The sequence below is a fragment of the Bos grunniens genome, chromosome 14 (genome assembly GCF_055505025.1).
Source record: "Bos grunniens cultivar Pamir isolate PY7600 chromosome 14, Bosgru_T2T1.0, whole genome shotgun sequence".
Classification (NCBI taxonomy): Eukaryota; Metazoa; Chordata; class Mammalia; order Artiodactyla; family Bovidae; genus Bos; species Bos grunniens.
In genome coordinates this window covers 59293269-59320959 of record NC_141178.1, presented here as the reverse complement: position 1 = coordinate 59320959, position 27691 = coordinate 59293269, and the positions used below count along the sequence as shown (strand labels likewise).

General features: G+C 43.0%; 2 protein-coding genes across 26 annotated transcripts in view; one reads left to right on the top strand and one right to left on the bottom strand.

Annotated features, from left to right (window-relative positions):
• TMEM68 (transmembrane protein 68) overlaps positions 1-1146 on the bottom strand; it is a 41963-nt gene extending 40817 nt beyond the window's left edge. For 15 of the 23 annotated variants that reach the window (XR_015140848.1, XR_015140851.1, XR_015140847.1 and 12 more), the window contains exon 1: positions 1016-1146. The gene's annotated coding sequence lies outside the window, so the exon portion shown is untranslated. The remainder of the gene's footprint in view (positions 1-1015) is intronic. The other 8 variants (XR_015140849.1, XR_015140852.1, XM_086336947.1 and 5 more) reach the window with 1 other exon arrangement.
• Positions 1147-1250: 104 nt separating this feature from the next.
• On the top strand, positions 1251-27037 carry TGS1 (trimethylguanosine synthase 1). 3 transcript variants are annotated; one of them, XM_086336942.1, is made up of 13 exons: positions 1251-1502; positions 4293-4357; positions 6084-6256; positions 6829-7645; positions 8539-8656; positions 9552-9638; positions 10848-11022; positions 12959-13265; positions 13602-13754; positions 15336-15479; positions 17499-17715; positions 19537-19615; positions 26628-27037. In XM_086336942.1, exons 1-13 carry the CDS (start codon positions 1399-1401, stop codon positions 26748-26750), a joined length of 2562 nt encoding a protein of 853 aa, XP_086193068.1. In that variant the 5' UTR covers positions 1251-1398; the 3' UTR covers positions 26751-27037. The 3 variants fall into 3 exon arrangements, with proteins under 3 accessions (XP_086193068.1, XP_086193066.1, XP_086193067.1); XM_086336940.1 differs by lacking the exons at positions 19537-19615; positions 26628-27037 and having other exon boundaries at positions 1251-1604; positions 17499-18530; XM_086336941.1 differs by lacking the exons at positions 17499-17715; positions 19537-19615; positions 26628-27037 and adding an exon at positions 15975-16087.
• The last annotated feature ends 654 nt before the right edge of the window (positions 27038-27691 follow it).

Genomic DNA, 27691 nt, shown 5'->3' with positions numbered 1-27691 from the left:
TGAATATTCAACTTCTACTTCCACCGACCAGTAAAAGCAGCCAGAACATGAGGGGCCATTCTAAACCTCTGGATTTCATTCCAGCTCTTACTTATTCTGGGCTTTCCTGGTGGCTCAGTGATAAAGAATCCGCTTACCAACGCAGGAGACCCAAGAGAAGGGGGGTCGATACCTGGGTTGGGAAGATCCCCTGGAGTAGGAAGGAATACCAAACCAACTTCAGGGCCCACAGCACAAACCAAGTCCTAAGTGCTCCACAAGCTTCAAGTATGAACGTGCCTGGGCGATCTCAACCAATGCCAAGCATTGCTTTTTTCAAATTCAGCAGAGCTGATCCAGTTTTCCACATCCTGGTTTGGACATACGTATCTTTAAGTACTGATCAGCAGTCCTGTCTTACAGGCTGCAAAATTCGGAGACCGAGACAGTGCCAGGCGCCTCCAGAGTAGGTACCCACCCAGACTATTAACAGCTCTGGTGAGAAGTCTGATGCTCATGATTCTCTTCCATCTTCCCAACCGCCCTACGAAGCAGGTGCTACTCATCACTCCTATTTACAGACTCTTACAGACAGGTTCGGGGGGTCAAGTGGCCCGCCCTGGTCACGAAGGTGGTATGAAGGGCATCGACCAGGACTCCCTCCGAGCCGGACGCGGCCCCCTCCCCAACATCACACAAAGGGGTGCCACTAGCATCCCCATCAGAGCGGCCCCGGAGGCAGGCAGGGAGCGGAGACACCTCGCCCCCAACCCAAGTGGAGGCCACACCCGCCGAACCCGCGTTGGGGAGTGGCGGGGGGAGATGCAGGCCAAGGTGAACTGGCTCGTTGTGACCCAGGCAGGGCCTCCCCTGCCGGCCACTCCGGGGCCCGAGCCGAACCCCGAGTCCAGGGGGAGCCTGGGGACTCCGCGGGGCCCCGTAAGACCAGACGCGCGGCCTTGGAGCCGCGGCCCGGGAGACTGGCCGGGGGCCGAGGAGCGCAGAGTTCGAGGAAGCCCAGACGTGGACGACGCACCTAGAGCGAAAAGCAGAGGCGGCTCGGCTCGCCCTCACCCTGGAGCAGCGGCGGGAGCTCCTCAATGGCTCACCCAGGGAAGCGGAGACTCGAGCAGCCGTTCTTCCCGAGCGACGCGGGAGGGAAAAGCCAAGCGCCGGCTGCATCCCGGACAGTGTTTTGTGCTACACCGCTCGTCGTCCCGCCCTTTCCTGTACCGCCCTCCCGAACTACTTCCGGCGGCAGCTACTCGCCTGCGACCAGCTTGAGCCGTCCCGGGCCGGTTCGTGCCCTGCAGCAAGGGGTTTTTCCTCCGTCCGCCCCTCGGCCCCGGGCAGCCGAACCGCGACGGGGTGGCCGGCCCGCGTCGTTTGCAGCGTGGCCGCCTTCTGTGAGGCGCTGAGATGTACTGCAAGAAGTGGAGGCCTGTGGCGGAGATGTGTCTCTTCCTCGAAGACCTGCGGGAGGGCTCGCGCATCCTCTGCCTCTGCTCGCGGGCGTTTGTGGAGTAAGTCGGACACGGGCCGCTCCCCGTGGTCCCCGACCTGTGGGGGCTGCAGACCCGTGGTGATGGAGCCCTAGAACCGCGGCCAGCGCGTCCAACCCTCGGGTACCGTGATGCTTACGAAAAAGGGGAAAACGTCCTCGGGCGTCAGGGGGTGGTCGCCTGCGGCCCTGAAGTAAAGGTGGAAATCTGCTCTGTGGGCTGTTAGGGGAAAACGTGGTGGCCGGTGGGTGTTATTTTACACTCGCCACCTGAGAGGACGGTTACAAGCAAGGGGAGTGAAATGCGAATGAAATTGATCAGGGATGTGACGTCACACGGTGAAGGTTTGAAGATGACTGACTTTTGGTTAACATCTTTTTTAAAAAAAAAATGTTAGGCTTCCCTGGTGGCTCAGATGGTAAAGGATCCGCCTACAATGCAGGTAACCCGGGTTCTATCCCTGGGTCTGGAATATCCCCTGGAGAAGGAAATGGCAACCCACTCCAGTATTTTTGCCTGGAGAATCCCATGGGCGGAGGAGTCTGGCGGGCTACAGTCTGAGGTCGCCAAGAGTCAGACACGCCTGAGCGACTAACACTTTCTCTGGAAACTGAAGAAAGTGAAATATGCTTTCTGGTATTACACCCATGTGATGTTGTCTAGTGGTGATCCCTAGGATTTCATACAAAGCATAACAAAGTCATTTCCCCTGGGCATTTTTCCCCACAACACATGCTCAAGCCAGAATTTAAGAGCACTGTCCTTAGAGACAGAATATCTGGTTTCACATCCCAGCTCTGGGGCAAATGAGCTGTGTGGGCAGTGGGCAAGTCAAAACATCTCTATGCTCCCCTTTCAGCCGTTTCAGAAAGGATTCCCTTTCCTTTTGACTGCTTTCATGAATGCATGATCCCTTTACAGTAGAGAAATGGCTACTTCCACTTCAGTGATTTCCAAGAGTCATTTACTCGCGTGTATTTTGACCACCCACGTGTCTGGTACTGTGAGAAAAAGCCGACTTAGAAACGGTTGTGACTGTCGTTGTATTCAAGGTATGATGATGAGCTGCTTGGCCAGGCCTCTTAGAGGGCAGTGTCTTCCTGGCGTCCCTCCACTGCAGGTCTGGTCTCCAGCCTTACAATTCAGTTCAGCAGTTACAGTTCACTTGGTCTTTATCATATCCCAGGTCCAGCTGTATGTGTGTATGTGCTTACTCGCTCAGTCGTCTCCCATTGTGATCCTGTGGACTATAGCCCACCATGCTCCTCTGTCCATGGAATTCTCCAGGCAAGAATACTGGAGTGGGTTGCCATTACCTTCTCCAGGGGATCTTCCCAACCCAGGGATCAACCCTGCCTCTCCTGCATGGCAGGCAGATTGTTTACCAGCTGGGTCACCAGGGAAGCCCACCAGGTCCGGATGACACGTCCCAAATCACTCTGTTTTGTGAACTGAGTTACACTTAGCAAACTCAAAGATTGCTCTATTGAGATCTCTTAGGTGTAACAGGAAATTCTTCGAATACTCAGCATCAGAAATGCACCTTCCCTGGTGATGAGCACTCTTAGAGATGTTTGAAAGTTGCCCTAAGTGGGAAAAAGAATTTCCATAGAAATGTGAGAGCTGGCAGTCTTTCTCCCTCAGATCATCTGTAGCTTTGGGGTAGACTGGTGACAACCTTGGACACCTGTCTCCCTTGCTCCTTAGCCATGGACAAGGGTCTTCTGCTCCATCCTCTGGACCTGGCACCGCCTACTAGGCTGCCCCAGGCTCCAGAAGGCAGGCAGGCAGGCTGCCACTTTGGGCAGCACAGAGTTCCATGTCATTGGGTCTTGGCAGGCACACCACTGAGGCCCTTTTGTGGCTGCCCTCCCACCCACTGGGGCCCCAAGTTGTTGGGGGTCAGAGGGCATATTGCTAATTGCATTTCATCCCTTCCCCATTCACTGTCCTTCTAAGTCACCATCTACATTATATCTCATGAAGTACCAAAAAATAAATAAACAGGGAATATGAAATACATCAAGTGTACAAGAGTTTTGTTTTGTTGGATTTATTGTTACTCCATTAGAAAAGTTGTATTAGCTCTTCTTGCAGATGGCCTTGTTGTGGCAGATACAGGGGAATGTACTACAGCTTGATTTCCTGGTAGAAAGATAATAATAAAATCCGCCCCCCTTTATTTTAAGTGTTCTGCTAGGTTTATTTTGGTTATGAAATTCCTCTCTTAGTAAAGAAAAAATTTAAAAGATATGTAAAGAAAAGTTTTATCTATTCACTGTTTTTAAAACTCACTGAGACCAAATTGTTTAATCTTGATTTATGTTTCAGTTTAGTAAGAACTTCATTTTATGTTAGTCTCCAAAACCAGCTCAGACCATGACTGTCTTGTCTCCTAGTCCTATTTGCAGGTGAAGTAGTGTATGCACATGGGTTTGTAAATCTGTAAGATAAATCTTCTGACATTTATGCTGACTTCTTACTGCAAATTTATAGAATCTTTCCCTGTTTGTATATCACAAGGAGGATCAGATTCTTCCCCCAATATCCAGAGCTGCCACTTAACTTTAATAATTAGTAGTTATCATTATAGTGTGCCTTGTATAGGATTATACCCAGTGTTTTACATGTACAGTCAATCCTTGTTAGAACCCTGTAGCTATGTATTATCACCTCTGTATTACAGATAAGAATAATGTGTTAGCAGAGAGCTTTTCTGTTTTTTACCCTTGTTATTAATCTGTGCTGCCTTACCCTTGTTTTTGCTCTAGTTTAATTTTGTCAGTATTGACTCTTTACTTTGCTTCACAGAGATCGGAAATTGTACAATTTGGGACTAAAAGGCTACTACGTTAAAGATGATGACAACAGTGCAGGTAATACGGTATGAAGCCGTATAGCCCTTTTTTACTAAAATTAGCCATAATACTGTGTAGAGAAGATGCGGAAGCGAAGCAGGGAGGTTATTTGACTGGTCGTAGTTTAAGTACTTGCCTTATTTGGGAAAGCTTACTTGGCTGCTCATGCATGGTGTGCTTAAGTTTCATGTTCTCGGATCCCAGTGCGCTGGCTTGGGTTTTGGTTTGCTGGGTTAGGCTCCCCAGGCATTGGAGCCACCTCACTCTTACGGCCTCCTTGTTTCAGTCCTTTAGCAGTTTTATAGGTAAATGGTTCAGGGTCAACTCCAAGTGAACATCCACAGTCTGGCCTGAAGTAAGGTGGCTACCATCTGTATTAACTCTCCCACGTGACAAGTAGAATCTCATCTACACTTTGAGCCTCACCCGAAAACCACCTGGGTCTCTGTCAGACTTCCCTGTCAGGACCCCATTTGTCCCTTCCACGTGGATCTTTATGTTCCTCCAGACACAGAGGGAAGACTGCAGCCTAAGGTATAGGTAAAACCAGCACAGGTGGCGTGTCATGTGCCCTGAGAAATTCCCCAGCTCTCACGTGACGGAGCCATCATTGTATGTCACTTACCCACCTGGTAGAATGTTTGGTTGTGTTTCAGTGTGACACTATACAAGTAAGATTCCTCTAGACCCTAGGGTCCCACGGAACTTGAGGGAATATGCATAGCCCGAGGGAGCTTACGGCATATGTAGCTGATCCATCTTCCCTGTTTGCGCTCCTGAGCCTCCATGAGTTCATTAGGTGGGCTGGCGAGTGGAGTCTCCTTTAATACCTAAATCGGTATCTTTCCCCCTTTGGCTTTTAGTAGAATTTCTGCCCATAGGATCTCCTTTTTTCAGGCTTCATCTGTGTAGTGTAAGATTTCCATTCTGTTGCCTAAGATTATTTAGCTGCGGTGCAGCTCAGCCCTAATTGAGTATGCTCATATAGAGTGTTTGTCTCACATTTTTTAAATAGAGCATTTGAGTGGCTTTTATCCAATTAGTGCTATGATCTACTTTTGGATAACTGTAATAGGATAAAGTAAAACTCGTTTTGTTGTAATAAAACAGGTTTTCTCTAATCAAGGAGCTTGAAAGGATCTTCCAGTTCAGTGGATTTCAGACCTTTTTAATAGTGAAACCTTTCATTAAATAAACTTTCCCACAGAGTCCCAGGCTGTAAATGCCAGTTGAGATTGAAGTACCCGTGAAGGGCCTAAAGACCTGCCTCTCACTTCTCTTATTACCAACTCCTAAAATAACTCCCCAAGTCATCATGTTAAACCCACTGCTCTAGTGCAGCGGTGCTGCAGATGGAAATGTGGAAATGGGGCTGTTTTCTCCAGGGCCTCCCTGCTGTGTTCCCTCACACATCCTCAGTCCCAGCACAGTGCTGAGCAGGAGGAGGCACTCTGTGCGGTGAGCTGAGTGGGCAGCTGGGTGGACAGCGGCAGGCGGAGCCACACTAGAAGCTGTCTCCTGGCTCTAGGAGGCTGTTTCCTCACTAGTCCACAGTCCCACCAATTCCTTTTTTCTTCCTTTTATTTTTCTTCCCCTTAAAAACTGTCACATTTGCACACCTTTACTTTGAGCAAGTCATGTAGTAATTCTGGATCTCGAGTTCTTTTTCATTAAAATGAGGATGATAAAACTTGCGTTTAAATCTTCTCTGAAACTAAGCTAACATAACAACCACTGTGTGTAGGCGAACAAGCCACGGAAGAGGAGGAAGGCGGCCACTCCCAGGGCCCTGCAGAGCCTCATGACAACAGATGCCCAGACCCAGATGAGAGTGAACTGGATTCCGAGGCTGAACTCATGAGGAGTATGGGATTGCCCCTTCAGTTCGGTAGGATGTCCGCACATAAGAATTTTGAGGTAAGTATTAGTTTACTTTAATTGTTTGTTTCTTAATTTTCTTCATAAAATATCACATGGAATTTTTTTTTTACCCCAAATCTAATGCTTTCTTGAATTAGGATACTTCCCAGGTGGTGCTAGTGGTAAGGAATCAGCCTGCCAACGCAGGAGACATAAGAGACACTGATTTGATCCCTGGGTTGGGACGATCCCCTGGAGAAGGGCATGGCAACCCACTCCAGTATTCTTGCCTGGAGAATCCCATGGACAGAGGAGCCTGGTAGGCTACAGTCCATACGGTCGCAGAGTCGGACAAGACTGAAGCGACTTAGCACACACACATACACCTGTTTTTAAATGTATGTACGTATTTATAAGATAACTAGAACTTATGGTTCTGGTTGTGACATGTCTCGTGTGTGAGGATTCCTCTTTTTAGAAACGTAGATAGTACCATTCACTTGTTTGTGTCATTAAAACCCAGATTGGGAGGTTAAGGGTATTTTGTTTAATGTCAAGATAGATTTAGATTCTACCTATTGTTATAGTTTCTGAAGTGCAGTTTATATTCAAGTTATTTTTCTTTGTAGGAATCTATGAATACTAGAAACAAAGTTAAAATAATGAAAAAGAAAAAGAAAAAACATCAAAAGAAGTACTTAGATGAGATTAAGAGAGAATCTTGGAGACAATGTGAAGAAGATGACGTTTCGGCTTCGGACGATCCTTCTTCATCTGAGAATGAGAACACTAGAAAGTACAAACTTCAAAGCCAAAAAGGCACTGAGGCTGAAAGTTTTCCCGTTGAAAACACAGTAGGTCCAAAGCTGGAAATTACAGAGGTGTGGGAAAAGTACTGGAATGAATACGGTGGAGGACTGCTGTGGCAAAGCTGGCAAGAGAAACATGCAGATCAGACCCTGTGTCCAGAACCATGGAATGTTCCAGACACAAAGGAGGAGTGGGAGCAGCACTACAGTCAGATGTATTGGTACTATCTGGAACAGTTTCAGTACTGGGAAGCTCAGGGCTGGACTTTTGATGCCTCACAAAGCCAGGATACAGACCCTGGTGGGTCTGAAATAGAAGTTGACAACAAGAAAGATGAAAATCACATGAAAGCAGATGAACTTTTTTCTCCATCTTTATCTGTTGGCAGCGAAAGCTCTAGTTCAAGTGATAAAGATCACAGTGAAATTCTCAATGGAATTAGTAACCTAAGTCTGAATTCAGAGAAAGTAGAACAGAGACAACTAGATCCCTCCCTAAGTTGTGATGGACGTCAGTGTTTGAGTGAAGTTCCCAGCAGAAGAGAATGCCCTGCTTCTGGCCACAGTGAACCGAGTCATGGAGGAAACACGGAAAGCAGCTTGTCTGGGAGCAGAAGCACAGACCAGCCAGCTCAGGGTAAGACTGGCCTAGATTTTTTGGTGCTTGCCTTTTTTTAATTTCCGTTATTAATTTAAGAGCTCTATTAGAGACCATTAGATATATTTGCCTCTTAAGACGGAGAAGGCAATGGCACCCCACTCCAGTACTCTTGCCTGGAAAATCCCATGGACGGAGGAGCGTGGTAGGCTGCAGTCCATGGGGTTGCTAGGAGTCGGATACAACTGAGTGACTTCACTTTCCCTTTTCACTTTCATGCATTGGAGAAGGAAATGGCAACCCACTCCAGTGTTCTTGCTTGAAGAATCCCAGGGACAGCAGAGCCTGGTGGGCTGCCGTCTGTGGGGTCGCACAGAGTCAGACACGACTGAAGTGACTTAGCAGCAGCAGCCTCTTAAGAAAGAGAAGTTGTTTTTAATTAAATGTGACCATGCCATCTATAGAGTTACTTAGATTAGGATTTCATCAAAGTGTGACAGCTAACAGATGTCACAGAGGTAACTTTGTGGATTAATTTGTATAGATTTGGACAGCCATGAGCAAAAGTAGTGTCATAGTTCACTTTTTTTTTTTTTCACTTTGCCTACCCCCTGGCTTGAGGGATCTTAGTTCCCCAACCAGGGATCAAACCCAGGCCAGAACAGTGAAGGCATGAAAGCACCAAATCTTAACCTCTGGACCACCATGGCATTTCTTAGAGTTGACATTTCAAGTAGTTAGATCATGGGAACTTTCAGACTTTCATAGACCTAGCTGAGGATTCTGTATGTGGATACACAGAATAAATAGGTGTGGTCTGCCATGCAGTTCTTTGCAGGAAAGGTCCTGGAAGATGTTGATTGCCTTTGGAAATGACAGAAGAGTTGTCAAACCAGGGACAGAAACTCACTGTGATACCTCCACCTCTTTAGATTCACAGGAGTCCTCAGAAGCAAACACAGTCAGAGATGGACGCCACCGCAGTGGGACTGATGGGGACGAGAGTGGAGACGATCCGCCTGAAGAGAAGCGAAGCAAACTCAAGAGGAGGCGAGTCACTCACCACCTTTCTCTCCAGCACACACCAGCACTCTTTAGAACTCGGGAGCTTACTGCAGGAGAGCACACCTCTACCTGCTCTTTCCGAACAGCACATGTTCTTGCTAACTCCTCAGTTTCTACTGGTCCTTAGAGGCAGAGACTATTGTGTGTACTTATATTCTTGGGACCTCGTAGGTTCTACATACACATACAGTGAGCTTAACTTAATTTGTAAGAGTTATTTCTCATCATTTTCATTTGTTACTGTCACCCACGTAGTAGAGGTCACTAGAAGATTTCCACAAAAGGTGGTGATGGTGGCTCAGTGCTAAAGAAGCCGCCTGCAACACAGGAGACATGGGTTCCATTCCTGGGTCAAGAAGATCCCTGGAAAAGGCAGTGGCAACCCACTTGCTGGGAAATCCCATGGACAGAGGAGCCTACTAGGCAATAGTCCATGTGGTCGAAAAGAGTGGGCCGTGACTTAGTGACTAAACAATAACGCTGAGTTACTTAATATCACTTACATCAGAACCTTCTTAACATTATTTTTTCTTCTGTATTTCCTTGTTTGCTTTTAAGGAAAACCTCTAGAGATATCACCTAGGAGATTAGTTAAGGCTACAGGTGAACTGGTGTTTTTCCGAAAGAAAATGGAGAAATCTTTATTTGTACCATGTTCAGGAATAGAGATAATTAGTTGACTTAAGATTTGAATGCTTGTTACTGTGTCCCAAACACTGCTAGGTAATTGATCTCATTTGGTAAATCCTGATTGAACTGCACTTCTTCCTGCCTTTCTGGGTTTGTGATGGGAAAGTTTGCATGGGTTGACTTTTAATATTTGCCTGAACTAGCGGACTCTATAGTTAATGGCTTATCACTGTTTGCTTTGTTTGTTTAGTCATGAGCTGGACCTCGATGAAAACCCGGACTCAGACTTTGACAACGATGGTTCTCTTCTAGGATTCAAGCACGGCTCAGGGCAAAAGTAATGTTCCATCAACGCTGTTGTCTTCTAGAAATCTTAAACCACTAAGCAGTCCTCAAGCTCTCTTGATACTCAGATAGGGAATGGTGGTTACATATTTCATGGCATTTGAGGTGTTACAGTCAAAGCACTAACCTCTCTTATTAGTAAGAATTGTAGAGCTAACACTGTGCAGTTGATACATTCACATTATTAACTCAGTGTTAATAACTAAAATCCAGTGTTTTTAGCCTACAAAATTGTAATCATCTCTTTGTACTCCAAGCCATATAATCATTTAAGGCTAGAGTTTATAGAAGTTAATAATATAAAGGGTTTTCCTGATAACTGCCACATTTTAAAATTCCTGGCAGAATTTATTTCTAGCCACATGTAATTTCATTGAGAAATCACTTAGGTAGCTCTTGCTGGTATATATTCAGAGATTTATTCTGTTACCTGGAATTTAACTTAACTGTTCTTCTATTTGGAGCACACAATTTCAGTAAAAGAGAAGGGTAAGATATACTTTTTATTAAGTTTATAGTATGGGTGGAAGATACACTTGACATTTAAAGCCAAACTTTTCAGAGTTTAAGTGCTGAATTGTATGTTATACTATAGGTCCGTAATAGTCTGTAGGAGAGGCAGTTAGTGAGGCTTCAGAGAGTCAATGAAGGCTTCACAACGGACATTTGTCTTCTAGGACTGGAAAAATTCACATGGTTAGATCAGCAGATGTTCTCTAGTTAACTTTAGTAATGGGGGTTTACTTCTTAGGTGAGTTCAGATTGATTTAAGAATCTAGTGGCCACTTTCAAGATAATTTGAAGATATCCAGAACAGGGTTAGAAGAGCTTTGGCATCACCTTACTGTGAAAAAAATTGTATTTTCCCCAATGAACATTGGGATTATAGTTTCCTGCTGTTTCTTTGTTACATTTTACAATATAATTTTTCCTTTCTGTTTTAGGTAAGATGTGTTGATATTATTCCCACCATTGGTGTTTCACATTTCCTTGAGAATTAATCTACAAGCTAGACCTTAAAAAGTCCTCTGCAGTCCTCTGCATGTTTAACTTTATTTTGTAATTTCCATAATTTAAAAAAATGAAATAAAAGTATTGACTGCTAATAGGAAATAGTGAAAATTGTTAGTTTCTTCTCTTTTCGTATAAAGAAATCCGTAGACCCTCATGTCTGAGTCCACTCCTTTTGGTTTGATCACAGATATGGAGGAATTTCAAACTTCAGTCGCCGGCGGGTCAGGTATTTGCAGAAGAACATGAAGCAGAAGTCAGAGTCCTTGGACATGAGACGACAAATCAATATGAAAAACAAGCACATCTTCTTCACTGAAGAGTCAGAGAAAACTGGTTTTAAGAAAAGCAGAACTTTGAGTAAGGTGTGTGTAATATTTGCTCCATATTTACAAACCTAGTCTGAGTTTGTGACCCTGGCCGCTTAGTTGTTGTTTGTGAATGAGAACCCTGCTTCTTCTGGTGGTGAGGGCACCAAAAATTCTGTTCCATTTGCTTCCGCAAGGCTTTTATTGTGTGAATGGAATTTGCAGAATAGGTAATTTGGGGGTGGTCTGATGGGGATGTTTGAAATCTACAAAGTAGTAACATGTGGAGCAGTAAATAGGGGATGTTGTCTGATGTGTGCAGTGATGTCTCATCTGTTTCAGGCTAAGTACCATCCTGGAGGCCTGATTTCTGACAGCAGCTACTGTAAGCCTTAATTTTGAGGTCACCTAGAGGTGACTGGGGAGAAGGCAGTGGCACCCCGTTCCAGTACTGTTGCCTGGAAAATCCCATGGATGGAGGAGCCTGGTGGGCTGCAGTCCATGGGGTCGCTAAGAGTCAGACACGACTGAGCGACTTCAATTTCACTTTTCACTTTCATGCATTGGAGAAGGAAATGGCAACCCACTCCAGTGTTCTTGCCTGGAGAATCCCATGGACGGAATAGCCTGGTGGGCTGCAGTCCATGGGGTCACACAGAGTTGGACACGACTGAAGCAACTTAGCAGCAGCAGCAGAGGTGATCAATCTTAACTTTGCAGACAAGTTCACCCTACTGTCATGAGCCCTACAGCTAATTTAGTGACTCACAGTGTTAACTGGAGCACACACATCCCCTCTCGGATTTTGCTATACCAGCCTTCTGAGTACCTAGGAAACAAAAGTAATTAGAGTTGCTTTTGCTTCGATTCTTGAGTGATCCTCCTCTGTTATAGAAAAAGAGCTCCATCCAGTGAGCAGTTTCATGTCTGCCACCTCTGGGGCAGCTCTGTAGAGCAATGAAGCAAAGTCTCAAGCCCCATGATGACTTTGTTTTACCCTTTGTGTACATTATCTTTCCTTAACTTCACCATCCTTCTAAAACATCCTACAGATTTATCGCTGGTTTTATTTTTACTGTATTTCAGATTGCTTGGTTTGTGGTGTTATTTTACTATGTGAGTGGCCCTGGCTATATCTGGAACAAATTTCCTAGTACCAGTTTGATCAGTCTAACAGGTCTTCCTAAACTGTGTTGGATGTGGTAGTCCCGTACATTCGTCCATAGCTGAAGAGCTGAAACATAACTGCTGTGTGTGGCTGAGAAAGTAAAATCAGTGTGGCTGTTGTGCCCTTAGTATCCGATTGGTGCCCCCAAAGGAAGGTTCTGGGTTGTGGTCTCCGCCCATTGCCTCTCTGTCACTCTTATTCTCATCTCTTGACTCTTAGGAAGATCAGGAAGATCTGTTACGAAGAATATTCACGTTAGAAAATTGCATGAAATTGTGCATCATCTGACCTTGAGCCTTGTTTGCATTTCAAAGAAGAAACCTGTTTCTTAGGAATCACTTTACTGACTGCTGCTTCATTAGAAGGCAGCTCACATTTTCTTTAGACGGATTGACACTAAATCTTTGTAGAGTTCTTCTCTGATGCTGAATACCATTTAACATAGATCAGATAGCCTGGGCCATTGCAGAAAATTCTGTATAGTTGGAAAAACTAAAAGTTATGGCTCAATAGTAGGTGAGTGCATTTGTAATGGTAATGTATATTACGGTTATATTGTTAGAAGACCTAATGGAAAGTTACTGGAACAGAGACCTTTATCCTCTTAGTGTTGATTGCATGCAGGAAGGTCATCGTCTTGTGTTTAAGTGAGGTCATGGTATATCCAGGTAACATTTAGGTTGGAATTACATAACTTGTATGATGTAATGTACATATCTGAGCTAATACTGTGACGCAGCTTGTCAGGTCAAAAATGGTAAAGCAGGTAGACATGTTCTTTGTAACAAAGAATTAATTCATGCTTGTAACATTTTAACATTTCAGGTAGAAAAATTTCTAAAATGGGTTAAGGAACCAGTGGATGAAGAAGCATCGCCAGAGTCGGTTTCTCATAACAACATGCAAGACACTTGCACAAGCAGTGGCTCAGAGGAACCAGAAGTGTCTGTTGAGAAGGGGGATTACCCGGTGGAAATGAGTGAGGCAGAACCTGGACAGCATCCTGCTGTGTGTCCAGCCGGGGAAGTGGGAGCAGAGACGCATGACGGGACCAGCCCAGAAGCCGCCGGGACAGATACAGAGGGCTGCGTGCTCCAGGCTGCTTCGGACCCTCGCCAGGAAGAGGCTGAAGGTGAGAATGTGCTCACACTGTCACGGGCGGAAGGTCATTGTTCTCAGTGTGCCTTTCCCTCGTTACCGTTTACGATCATCTACACCTCCAGACTCAGAGCCCCCTTGGCTGCACAAGCACGGTAAAATAAAAAGTTAACTCACATAGGGAGCTATTGGAGCACTTCCATCGATGCCATTAGACTGGCGTCTGCCACCACACTGCTCTGTAGGCTGCGTGTTCTGGAGCGCAGCCCCAAATTCTAGTTATTTGATGTAACCACACTTTAGATAACTTCACCTGTGATTTCCTCTTTCTGTAGTCACCATCTGTATTGGTTCTGTTCTTTTGTTCTAGCTGAAAGTCAGAAAAAGAAGAAAAAGAAAAAGAAGAACAAAAAGGAGCTGAATCTACCCCCTGACATCGCTGCCGTGCCTGAGCTTGTGAAGTACTGGGCTCAGAGGTACAGGCTCTTCTCCCGTTTCGATGATGGGATTAAATTAGACAGAGGTAACGTGGATGTGTAATTTTTAACTTCGTTTTGAAATAATTTCAGATTTATAGAAAAGTTATAAGAATTGTAAGAAACTTTCATATCCCTTCTACTCAGATTGAGCTCTTTCTACCGTTTTGCCACATTTGCTTTGTCATTCTGTGTATGTGTGTTTTGTGATCCAGCTACTCCTACCCCTTAATACTTTGGTGTATATTTTCTAAGAACAATGATGTAACAGTGATAAGGTTAGAAGTTTAACATTGTTACCATGTTATAATCAACAAAGTAGTGCTCTCCTTTCATCAATTATCCTAATCATGTCCTTTGCAGCATTTTTTTCCTTCCAGTGTAGGATCGTGTATTACATTTATTTTCATGTTTCTTTTCCTTTAATCTGGGACAGTTCCTCAACCTTTTTGCCTTTCATGACTTTGACATTTTCTAGAGAATAGCTGCCAGTCATCTTCCACAGTGTCTCTCAATTTGGATATAAACGTGTTTTTTAAACTCAGACTCAGGTTTATTCTGTATTTTTAGCACAATTGATAGATGATTAAACAGAACATCTGATGAGCAGAAAGCTGTAAGTTAATCAGTTAACACTGGAAAGTTTGAATTCTTTCTCCAGCTTTCCTACCATGACCTTAAACAGCTAGCTTATACTCAGTTGCACAAACTGATGCTTATTTTCGTGTTGGCGCTACTTAAATATTTCTACCGTTTATTTATTATATATTATTTATTATTAATATTTATTAACTGTCAAAATCAGGAGGTACTGATCTGTGGTGGAGTTTCCGGGGTTCCTTGAACCTCTTAAAATTATTTGTAAAATGTTGTATATCAGGGAGCATACATAGAGTTTGTTGGGGAAATAAGACTGGATAAAAGCTGATAATTCTATAATAGGAGTTTATGAGTTTATTCTTCTACCAGTGAGGAGCCATTTAAAGTTTTGGTTTAAAAAAGGGAGAGGGAATAGGAAAATTGGTACATCATTTTGTTCAGAGAAATATTCTGAAAAATATAAATTCCTTCTGTTGGACAAGGAGGAGGAGGGCAGTGTCCTTTTCTTGTGGAGTGGACACAGGACTTCATTACTGAAGATGAAGACAACCCTACAGTCGTGTTGTCACATCCTTGCTTTCTGCAGATTTTGCCAAGTGTCTGGTACAAATCTGGTTCATTACTTCCCCTCTAGGAATGAATTAATTGGGAGCCTCAGTGAAGTTTGGGGAGTTGATCAGCTAGAACAGCTACCTTTCTATTTCCCACGATAGGCAGTCAATTGTTACTACTTCAGACAGAAAAATCAGTATTGCTTTCAGTTATTGGAGGCGTTTTGTAAAAGAATCAGGCAAGAATAGAGGTGGTTGGTTGTTTATGTGAAAATTGGGACTGGGGATAGTACTGCTCCATTTATAACAAAATTTGTAGACCTTTCTTTCAAACTGGATAATATATGATTTTTTGAAAAGAGAAACTGAGTTGTTTTTTGGGTATTTATTCAGTAGTATACATCGATGTTTGCTGTGTCTGTATCTGGCTTGGCTTCTTGACACTGAATGTCCTAACAGAAGCCTTTCCCTTTGCAGAGGGCTGGTTTTCAGTTACTCCCGAGAAGATTGCCGAGCATATCGCGGGCAGGGTCAGCCAGTCCTTGGAGAGTGGCACCATTGTGGACGCCTTCTGTGGAGTTGGAGGAAATACCATTCAGTTTGCCCTAACAGGGAAGAGAGGTAATTGGTCATCAGTGGTTTACTCATTAATTAATTTCAGTTTATTCATCAGACGTTTCGTTTTCCTTCAGCCCTATCTTTACTGAAATATAATCATAGATAATTTAATGCCAAATATTTAACAATAATAGTTAGCATATATTAAGACTACACTTTGGGTACTGTTGTGTTTAATATGTATCAGTGTATTTAGTCAATAGTCTTGTGATATGTATCTTTTATACTTTCTGTGTTTAACAAATAAACTGAGAAATAAAACATGCAGTAATTTGCCCAAGATCACACAGACCCAGCTCAGTAGCGGCAAGATTATAACATGATATAAAAGTAAAACTATTAAAATGGGGGAGACTTCTCTGAAAGAAGAGAAGCGTAGATGGTGCAGCAGGGGAGGTGGGGTCCGGCTTTGCCCTCACCTGCTGTATGATTTTAGACTACCTTTAATCTTAATGGAAAGGAGAGATTAAACTGAGAGAATGCTGTGATACCTTTCAGCTTTGACATCCTAAGACACTAAGAACCTTTTAAATATTAGACTGTCCTCATGGTTGTTTGACTTTGGAATCCCAGAAAAGAAAACCTGTTACTGTATATCTGCCAGGAACTGTGTCAGGTAGGTGGTACATGTGCTGTTTCCAGAGATGGGTTGAGGGGAAGGCTTAAAGAGACTGGACAAGGTGGCCAGTGGCCGCCATTCCTGGACATTGCTGTTCCCCGCGGTATCTCCAGCACCTGTCAGCACTTCATTCACCTGCCAGATTGAGTTGCTCACACTCTGTTAGGCCCGAAAACAAAAATGGCTTCCAAGAGAGCACAGGTGAAAACAGGGCGATTAGCCAAATACAGTTGGTGTTGAAAGTCACTTTTTTTCTGTTGAATTTTTGCTGATGACAGTGTATCTCTACATCTGTCTCCATGCTATCAATTCAGCAGATTAAGCAGCTAAAAAGGACCTTGTCCCTTTTATAAATATGAAAGTTATTTAGAAGAATAGTGTTGTGGATGGATGATTTTGCAACATAGGGTTGGTGCCTGTATTCACTGTTCCAGTGATGTACTTAGTGCATTATTTCCCCAAAGCATTAACAAACCTTGAAACCAACATTTTCTGTAATACAGCTATTTCCTTGTCAACCATGGTGTATGCATCAGGATTGCACTCCGCCCTTGCAGACATAAAATATTGCCACTAACATCCTGTTGCACACACAGGTGCACATGAGTAATTTACTGGAAGACATGAGTAAGTCGGAATTAACTTACGTTTGCGTTGCTAATTATGAAATTGAAGTAAATTAAATGAGAGCCCGTGTGGTAAAAACATGACGTCTGTTCCCTCTACCTAAAATGTCTCATTAAACATCACCAGCAGGTGTTTTTGCAACTCTTCTTCATAAGTTAGCTACATAGGTTTGTCAAAATGTTTTATTTGCCTTTTTGTAGACATTGTCAAATCTGTCTACTTTTGGACATTGCCTCATCTTGAGGAAATTGGTCTTCTGTGAAATCTTAGCATTTCTAAGCTGTCTGTGCAGCCATCACCTTCCCAAGTGTCTACCGTACAGCTCTGACCACAGACCAGGCTTGGGTTGCTGGGTAGCCACCTCACTAGTTACCTTGGCCCAGCGGCCTAAGTGAGACAGCTCTGCAGGCCACATCCTTGGTCTCATTTTCTTGATACAGCCCAAGTGAATCTTCCTGAAAGTGAAAGTAAAGTCGCTCAGTCATGTCCGACTCTTTGCGACCCCGTGGCCTGTAGCCCACCAGGCTGCATCCATGGGATTCTCTAGGCAAGAATTCTGGAGTGGGTTGCCATTTCCTTCTCTAGGAAGTGAATCTTCCTAGGTTAGGTGAAATTTTTAAATTAAATTCTCTCATTTATGTGGCCAAATCTCCCTTTAAAAACGCTTTTTAAAAGGGACTTAAACGCACAGAAAATAAAGACTGCTCAGAAGATGCAGTCGTCCATATAACTGACAATCAGTATCTTTGAACTCCTCTTTCTTGTCCTATTTTTAGTGATTGCCATCGATATTGATCCTGTTAAGATCGATCTTGCTCGCAATAATGCAGAAATTTATGGCGTAGTGGACAAGATCGAGTTCATCTGTGGAGATTTCCTGCAGCTGGCTTCTAGTCTAAAGGCCGATGTCGTGTTTCTCAGCCCGCCTTGGGGAGGACCGGACTACGCCACTGCCGAGATCTTCGACATCAGCACCATGATGTCTCCGGATGGATATCCTTTGGAAGTCCTAGAGTTCACTCAAACAGTGCTTTGGAGAGGAAACGTCTGTGTGTGTGTGTGTGTGTGTGTGTGTGTGTGTGTGAGAAATTAGTGAACAGGAGAGATGTTAGCTAATAGCACTTGATAGATTCCAGTTTGTTTTGCGTAAAAATTAACTGGTGATTGATTTCCAAAAGTTATGGCAAATATGAGGTTATATTTCCATTGGTTGCTCTCCAATTGTCCCATTAGAAAATAAGAACTAAAGGGCATTAATTGTTTGGAATTACTGTCTGGAAATCAGGGGTTTCCTCAGGACCTGTTCCTGGGCTCTGGGTGACTGTCCCTTGACTTATCTTCGGCTCACACTGACCTAAGTTGTCTGTGTCTCCAAGTTCTTCCTGTTACTTCTCCAGGTTACTGGAGCAAACCCCTTATTTCAGGAAGACTAGCATGTGTTCCAGAAGGCAATGGCACCCCACTCCAGTACTCTTGCCTGGAAAATCCCATGGATGGAAGAGCCTGGTAGGCTGCAGTCCGTGGGGTCGTGAAGAGTAGGGCACGACTGAGTGACTTCACTTTCACTGTTCTCTTTCATGCCTTGGAGAAGGAAATGGCAACCCACTCCAGTGTTCTCGCCTGGAGAATCCCAGGGACGGGGGAGCCTGTTGGGCTGCCATCTATGGGGTCGCACAGAGTTGGACATGACTGAAGCAACGCAGCAGCAGCATGTGTTATTTTTCCTTTTATCTCAATTCCCCAGAGTAGTCATTTACGGCTCTTAACTGGAATTGTTTTAAATCGCTAATTAAAATTTAGAAAAAGTACAGTAGACAGAGTTACTTGTCTTTATTCTTTACTAGAAAGATGTGGTTATTGTGCTTTCCCGTTCATCCTGTTTTCACAAAAACTAGGAAATAGCAGAAAGAAAGTGTGTGTTTCTAGCTCTCGGTTGCTACCCTAGGATAATCCAATACATAGATTAAACTTCTAATCCCTGACCTGTTAGAGACAGCTCAGTCAGTTCAGTCACTCAGTCGTGTCTGACTCTTTGTGACCCCATGGACTGCAGCACGCCAGGCCTCCCTGTCCATCACCAATTCCCGGAGTTGAGTCAAACTCATCTCCATTGAGTCGGTGATGCCCTCCAACCATCTCATCCTCTGTAGTCCCCTTCTCCTCCTGCCTTTAATCTTTCCCAGCATCAGAATCTTTTTTAATGAGTCAGTTCATCACATCAGGTGACCAAAGTATTGGAGTTTCAGCTTCATCATCAGCCCTTCCAGTGAACACCCAGGACTGATTTCCTTTAGGATGGACTGGTTGGATCTCCTTGCAGTCCAAGGGACTCTCAAGAGACTTCTCCAGCACCACAGTTCAAAAGCATCAATTCTTCGGTGTTCAACTTTCTTTGCAGTCCAACTCTCACATCCATACATGACCACTGGGAAAACCATAACTTTGACAAGACAGACCTTTCTTCTCCTTTAGGTCCCATTCGAGGTACTTTTGGGCTTCTCAGGTGGCTCAGTGGTAAAGAATCTGCCTGTAATGCAGGAGACCCCCGTTCAATCCCTGGGTCTGGAAGGACCCCCTGGAGAAGGGAATAGCAACCCACGCCAGTTTTCTTGCCTGGAAAATTCCATGGATAGAGGAACCTGGAGGGCTAGAGTCCATGGGGTCTCAGAGTTGGACATGACTGAGCAACTAACACACACACAGAGCGCTGTTCCACATCAGAATACACTTGGGTTATGATATCACAGTTGAAGAACATATCTCTGATCAGAAATCAACCGCTGTTTTTGTTACTTTTCCTTAACTACTGTCTACCTTTGAAATTTTCAGACTTGCCCAGAAGATCACTAATAATATTGTTTTCTTTCTTCCAAGAAATGCTGATACCGACCAGGTAAGCCATTACTAAAGATCTTCTATGAACCTCTGGTGTGACTGTTACAGAGACTAGACAGAAAAAGATACAGGGTATTTCTTTACTTGAGAGCATATTTATGAGAAATGCCTGGCTTTTTTTTCCTATTATTAGAAAACTAGAAGTCTCAGCAGTTAAGTCTACCCATGCCCATTTCATCCTGTTCATCTCCTTGGCTCCCGGCGTACATGACCATAAACAGAACACTCAGGGCTTTTCGTTCCATGTCCTGAAAGGATGAGTGTGTTGTGTTCCAGTCTTGCACACCTGACATAGCCAAGATACCTTTACTGAAGCCTGCCTTGAGAATAGGTGTTAGGTATTCCTGAAAATGACAGCCTTGATGGATACACAGACAGATGAAACCTTAATGTGACCAACAGTTTTTTTCTATGGTCTTGAGGTGTAGGGCACTTGACTAACATTCACATATCCTTGTTCTGTTCATATCACAAACATTTATTTTAAACATGTTGGTTTTTTCCCTAGAATAATAACTGCTTCACAGCGATCCGAGGATGTCTTGGTTTCATGCTTTCGTTGATGTGTTTTGTAAGCACCTATCACTCCAGTATTCTGTTCTAGAGCATTCCATGAACTATATAGTCCATGAGGTCGCAAAGAGCTGAATTAGCGACTTTCACTTTCATCACATATCTGCTTTGTGCTAAGTATGCTGTTGAGAATCTTTGGTCTTTCATCTTTAAGTTTTACTCCAGCATTGCTGGGTGTTGGTTTTTCCTTTCTCTCCCATTTGGTACTCTGAGAGCTGACTCTCATTGAGCTTTGTTCATCATATTTAACTCTGAAATTATCTCCATTATTTATTCAGCTATGTTCTCACCATCTTTTTCTCTTTATCAGGACATGTATTACATGAAAGTTAATGTCCCATAACTGTATTTTCTGGTGTTTTGTCTCCTTTTCCCTTCTGGGAGATTACTTCTGTCTGTTCTTCATTCCTCACATATATAAATTCTTTCTATCCCATCTAATGTGTTTTTTGAAGAATAAATGAAATAAGTAAACCAGTTTTCACAGTCCCTCCAGCCCATAAATCTTCAAAAATTCTTGTGTCTGTTACTCAGAAGATCCTGCCATAAAGTTACTGTGGAAAGAATGTAAACATTACTAAGATTTGGAAGAAGAACAGTAGGTAAAGATGTCACGATTTCCCTAGAGGGGAAAATGGACATCTTTAGTATTTGTAAACCGGGGACTTCCCTAGCGGTCCAGTGGCTAAGACTGCTGCCGCCGCAGAGGGCACAGGTTCCGTCCCTGATCAGGGCACTAAGATCCCACAAGCCATGAGGTGCAAACACCACCCCCGCCCCCCCAAAACTGTAAAATGACAGAATCTAGTTTATAAACACACATTCCAGATTGCAGATTTTTCTCTTCTCCTCTACTAACCGGTAACACTTACGTACTGAACATGTTCTTGTGTTTGTTTGTTACACTTTCCCATCTTTGCTTCATCTGCTTAATCTTTGGAATGCTGGGTTTCAGATCTGGCTGCAAATTAAATCACCTGAATAGCTTCTTTTTTTTTTTTTAATTGTAGTAGAACATTCATGACAAAATTCACCCTAAATCACTCTGAAGCATACGGTCCAGGAGCGTTAAATACATTCGTGTTGTGGGACAGCTGTCAGCACCATGTGCCTCGGGACTTTTCTGTTTTCTGACACTGCAGCTCTGTACCCATCACAGACTGATTCCACACCCGTCCACCACTGCCCCCAGCGCCCGCCTTCTACCCGCTGTGTCTGTAAATCTGACTGCTCGTATATGCCTCATGAGTGGAGCCATACGATATTTGTCCTTCTGTGTCTGGCTGTTTTCACTTAGTATACTGTCCTTAAGGTTCATCTGTGTTGTAGCGTGTGTCAGAATCTTCCTTTATTTTTAAGGCTGAATGACAGTCTGTTGTATGCACACGCGTTTTGTTCATCCTGTTACCCGTCTGCGGACATTCAGGGTTGTTTCTGCCTTTTGACTGCTGTGGATAATGCCACCATGAACACGGGTGTACACGCATCTGGTCAAGTCCTTGCTTTCGGCTTTCTTGGTTATATACCCACAAATGGAGCAGCTGGATCAGATGGTGATTCTATTTTTGGGTTTTGGACTGTTCTCCACAGCAGCAGAACGATTTTACATTCCCAACAGTAGTCACAAGAGTTCCAGCTTGCCCACCGTCTCAGTAACATTTGTTATTTTGTTTGGTAATAACTATCCTAGTGGGTATGGAACAGTACCTCACTGTGCTTTTAGCTTGTGCTTTCCTAAGTGATGCTGAGCGTCTTTTCATGTGTGTGTCTTCTGGGTATTAACCCTTTATTGGATATATGCTTTCCCAGTTTTTTCTCTCATCCCATGGGTTGCCTCAGAAGTGTTTTTTGTTACTCTTGTTCTGGCCACACCGCACAGCCTGGGGGATCTTCGTTCCCCAACCAGGGACTGAACCTGAGCTCCCTGCAGTGAGGGTGCAGGGTCCTAGGGACTGGCTCACCAGGGAAGTCGCCCTTTACTCTCTCAGTAATGCCTTCTAATGCACAAAATGTTTTCATTTTGATGAAGTTCAGCTTAGCTAATTTTTTTGTTTGTTGCCTGTGCTTTTGACGTCATCTCCAGAAACGATTGCTAAATTCAGTGTCTTGAAGATGTTCTCCTGTTTTCTTCTTGGTACAGTTGTCACTGAGTAGCTTTTTTAAACTACTGATACTCAAATCTACTGGGGAAGATTCTCTCCAGTTTATTTTCTAGGATGAGGCCCACACATGAATTTTTAAAATACCCCAAGTGATTGTCATGTGCAGCCAGAAGTGAGATTCTCTGGGTTAAAAGAAGAGGAAACAGAATGAACAAATCAGTTCTCCTCTGAGTTTTAAGGGGATAATCTTAGATCTTGGTGCTTGTCATCTACTGGTGAGACTTTGTGTCTAAACATCAGGTCTCTCAGGTAGTGTGTGCTATGACAGGAGAAAGAAAAAGCACTCTCTCCTGGCTTTATGTATTTTTATATCAAACTGAATATTAAACCTAACATCTGCTATTCATGTGACTCAGTTCTAGATTCTAAGATAAGGCTGAGTCTATTCCATAATTCTGTTTTTCTTGCATGTAAATATTACACATCAAGAAAAGGAAAAAAAATTTTTTAAGAAAAAATAATTGTACATCATAACTAGTCTCACAGGAGGCTAAATGATCCTTCTATGAAACATTAGATGGGATATTTGGGTACTTGAATGACAATAGGAAATTCACTATCACGAAAGTTTGAGTGAGTACATTTTTTCTAGCTAAATGAACACTTGCCCAAGGACAAAGTGAACTTTTTTTCTTGGATTTTGATTTTCACAACACCTGGCAGAATTGCAGTTGGTAGCTAGCTCATTCACATATTCTACCGCTAGAGGGCGTAATGATACTAGAGAATAATAAAAGTAAAAAAAAAACTTGAAATTTCAAATGCATTATACTGGTATTGAATTTGGATCAAATTACTATAGGAAATCAGCTTTTCTTTTTAAAATTAAAATTATCCACATATAGGATTTTTTCTCCCAATTTTAATCTGTTTGATATATTTTAATAACTTCCGTTTTGAATTTATTTTTAATTGGAAGATGCTTGCTTGACATTGTTGTATTGGTTTCTGCCATCCATCCACATGAATCAGCCACAGGTAGACCACATGTAGGATTTTTTAAATGAGAGAAGAGATGGTACGGCAAGGTTTAGAAAGAGCAGAGTGGCATGCTTGACATGAAGTCGAGTTCATGAGAGTCCAGTCCTTAGTTGTACTTCCTGTCCAAACAGACTGGCGTTTCTTTTGGTAATCGTAGTATATTTTGGTCCAATACCAAAAATATAGCCTGTAATTGGGAACTGCTGATTTTTATCAATTTACTTCTTTCCTTCCCTCCCCTCCCTCCTTCCTCTTCCTCTCCCGCTCCTTACCCCACCCCTCTTAATTTATTAAACTTAAAAAAGGGGAAGGAACCAGATGACATTTTGTCAGTTAAACCTACTAGTGAAAAATAAAGACAGCTGTAAATTGATGGCAATAAGTTTGCTTGAAACAAAATATTATTTATTGCCTTGAACTACATAATTTTTAGTTACATAGTTACAATTTCAACTCCAGAATTCTAACCTTGAAAATGTATGTACTTGTGAAAATATCTTTTAAAAGCACAAAAAGGCTAAGGTTAGAAATCATTTTTAAATAGAACACTTAAAGTAACATACTAATTCTGTTTTAAATTTCTTGCTAAACACTAGGTGGGTGTTTTTGATACTTGCTTTAGTTGTCCATCGTCTGAGTCTCCTGGCTAGAATGAGAGATTCACGAATGCTTCCTTTGGTTTTGTTTTGGTTTTGGTGCACTCCACTGCCTGGAAGAAAAACCCTTAAGCCATTTACTCAGTAGTTGTTGAATAAAATAATCTGTCATAGACCTCAAAAACTCCCATGTAAGACATCTTCATTCCTTTTTCTACCCAAAACCCCCAAGTGCAGGAAACCTTACCTTCTCAGATTCATTTTAATGTAATTCTGTGTATGAATTACAGGGTGCTCTTTTCAGGGAGATTGGTAATATTCCTCCTTTTTAGATTTAGGAAGCCAAACCTCATCTTAATGGCTTTCTGCATTGATGAGCAAGTTACGGGTAGAACTGAGATGTTGCTGCTTGCCTCTGGGTGCTCTGCTCTCCCTGTTCCGGCAGATTTTTTGCTGCTGTTTCAGCTCAGCGCCGCTTCTCTTTACCCACCTCGTCTCTCCTTTCCTTCCTCTTCCTCTCAATCCCCACCCCACACCCAGAGAAGACTTCTGCTTTGCCAGTCTCAACTTTTTTTATGTAAATCATTATTTAAAGGAATGGGAGAAATACTGTGCTTAAGTTATATCTTAATTCATAGATAAATTACTGTGAAGCAATTATATTTTAAATATACTAGTCGATACGCCTTTCATTGGTTAAAGACAAAATTCTTCATTTGCCCTTTCTCGTGAAAAATCAGACTGGCACAAAGATTGCTGTTGTTTAGTCGCTCAGTCATGTCCAGCTATTTGTGACCCCATGGACTGCAGCACGCCAGGCTTCCCTGGCCTTCACCATCTCCCAGAATTTGCTCGAACTCATTTCCATTGCGTCCGCAATGGCATCAAACCATTTCATCCTCTGTTGTCCCTTTCTCTTCCTGCCTTCAGTCTTTCCCAGCATCAGGGTCTTTTCTAATGAATTGGCTCTTTGCAACAGGTGGCCAAAGTATTGAAGCTTCAGCTTTAGCATCAATCCTTCCAATAAATATTCAGGGTTGATTTCCTTTAGGATTGACTGGTTGGATCTCCTTACAGTCCAGGGGACTCTCAAGAGTCTTCTCCAACACCATAGTTCAAAGTCATCAGTTCTTTGGCGCTCAGTCTTTTTTATTGTCCAGCTCACACATCCATACATGACTACTGAAAAAACCCTATGTTTGACAATGCAGACTTTTGTCAGCAAAGTGATGTCTCTACTTTTTAATACACTGCCTAGGCACAAAGATATCAGAATAGAAAACGAAACACTTCTTTCTTCCTGATAATTGCTGCTCTGAGATGACTTCACTATTTTTCACTTCTAGTTTTACTTTAATTACTTTATGCCTTTTTAGTCAATAGTGGGATGTATACGTGCATCTTCTCATTGTAGCAGGTACTGTTTGGCTTCTGCTGCCATCTATCCCTATTGATAAAAACACAGCCATCTCTTTGCATCTCTGGAAGAGGTTGATATCAACATTGTTACTTTCCTAGTGGGACAGCCTCTTTTTTTTCTTTCAGCGTGTACCCTGGAATGACCTTTGCTTCTTCCCTATTTCTGTATCTGTGACATTTTTCTAAGGAGAAGTTGAAGTACTGTAGAATACATGCTCATTGATGATACACAGTAAATTTTACTTCCCGCTGGAAGCTGGTGGAGCACATGTAATACCACTGAGATTAGATGTCTCACCTCCAAACCAGTCCCTGGGACTCCGGGAGCCCTCTGTCCCCTACTCCCTGTCTCCAGACGGCACCTCTCTGTGCAGAACACACAGCTGCAGTGTTTCCGGTTACAAGGACAGGACTGCAGTCCCTGGGACTCCGGAAGCCCTCTCTCCCCCACTCCCTGTCTCCAGGTCTCTGACTCCCAGGCTTCCACTCTGTCCCCCTTTCCCTTCACCCCCCTGCCACCCTCAACAAACTGGTCTCTGGTGATGGTTAGAAGGGAGTGTATTTGCTAGTAATAGACCTGAGAGGTTAGACAAAAGATGCTGGACTAAAATGAAACTTTGTGTAAGGACTTAGGGTAGTAAAGCATTGCTCTTGTGAAGCATCCTTTTGAGGTTAACTCTTCGGAGATGAAGAGTTGGTGGTACTTTTAGCTTCTCAATAACAGGGCCAGTCACCGTATACGAGTAGACCTCAAAAAGAGCAGTATATTTAATCACAGTAAAGCGGGGAGGGGAGACTTAAAAATATACACACGCAAGAGCAGCAGGTGGAGGAGGTGATTCAAGCTGGGAGAACAGCACAGAGCCCACCGAGGAAGCAAGAGTCAGATCACAGAAGCTGGAGCTCCCGTGAGAGATGGACAGGTCTGTCTCGCTCTCTGATATGTTCTATCTTAATAAATAACCTGATATTCGGGAAGGATATGTGGTTCTGTTCCTCTAAGTTCTGTAACTTCTGGCTTTGGAGAGATTAGGTCTTGTACAATAACATAGCACTGTGATCCTACCCATAATGTCAAAAGTATCTGAAACAACAAGTATTTCTGCCACCAAACACTTCACTAATACTCACCTGGAAAGTGACAGTGAACATTTGAGATGCCTCATTATTTGAAAGTCTTAAAAGCCTGAGTGGTATTGTCTTGATAAAGCATCTGAATGGAAGGTTCATTTTGAAATCATGCTTATGTGCGTATGACTTTCTTCTGTTCCATTTTCAGGTGGCATCCTTGGCTGGGCCTGGAGGGCAAGTGGAAATAGAACAAAACTTTCTTAATAATAGGTTGAAGACAATCACTGCTTATTTTGGGGACCTGATCCGAAGATCAACCTCTGAATCATAAGTGAGGTGGGACAGAGAGACCAAAAGATCATGTAGCAGTCAGATTATCATTCACCGGAGTTACTCTCTGTGCTCACTGATGTTTCGTGCCCAGAGTCTAGTGGGTATTTGTGCCCAAATACACATTTTCCCTCACTGGTACAGTACTATGTGAAATTTGCCTTTAAGCATCCATTTATTTTATAGTTAGTGTTTTTTAAGTTTCTATGGGAAAAAATGAAATACATTTTATAATGTAAAAATTTATATTCTTTTTCTATTAAAACAGCAGTCAGCAGAGGAAGAAAATGTGTCTCTTAATTATTCATCTAAAATGTGTGTTCGGTCATTTTTACAAGTAGGTCAGAATTCATGGACATGGGGCTCTCTGCCCACTGGGGATGTGGGATCTTTATCTTCCAAATAATACAGGCATATTAAACATTAAACAAAACATGGCTTTGGCTGGGATGGAGCCAGGGGATTGAAATAAAGTAGAGGATTTCCAGTAAATATTAGAAAAAAATAAATAAAAAGCAACTGGGTTGGAGAACACAGCAATGCTAACTTTAGTTCTCTTGAAACTTCACAAAGTTTGCCTTGCAGTACGGTAGCAGTAGAACTGATCATTAAGGATTAAATTAATTTCTTTTTAATCACCATCAAAATCTGTCAGCGTTCTAGGTTTTTATACTTTTTCATCAGGTAGCATTAGCGTCTATACCGTAAACTTGTCGCCATTTTTTAAACAATGGCAGCGTTGGTCATCCACAGCTCTATACATGGCTCTTAGCACTAGAATATGCTTATTGGCCTCTTGGGGTGGGAGACAGGAGGGGTAAAAGCAGATATCCAAAATCACCAATTATTTTTAGTTTTTGTCACTTAACCTTTCATGCATATACTTTGTCCACAATGCATTTCCATGCTTGTATGTTGTTAATATTAAAACTGATTTGTCTT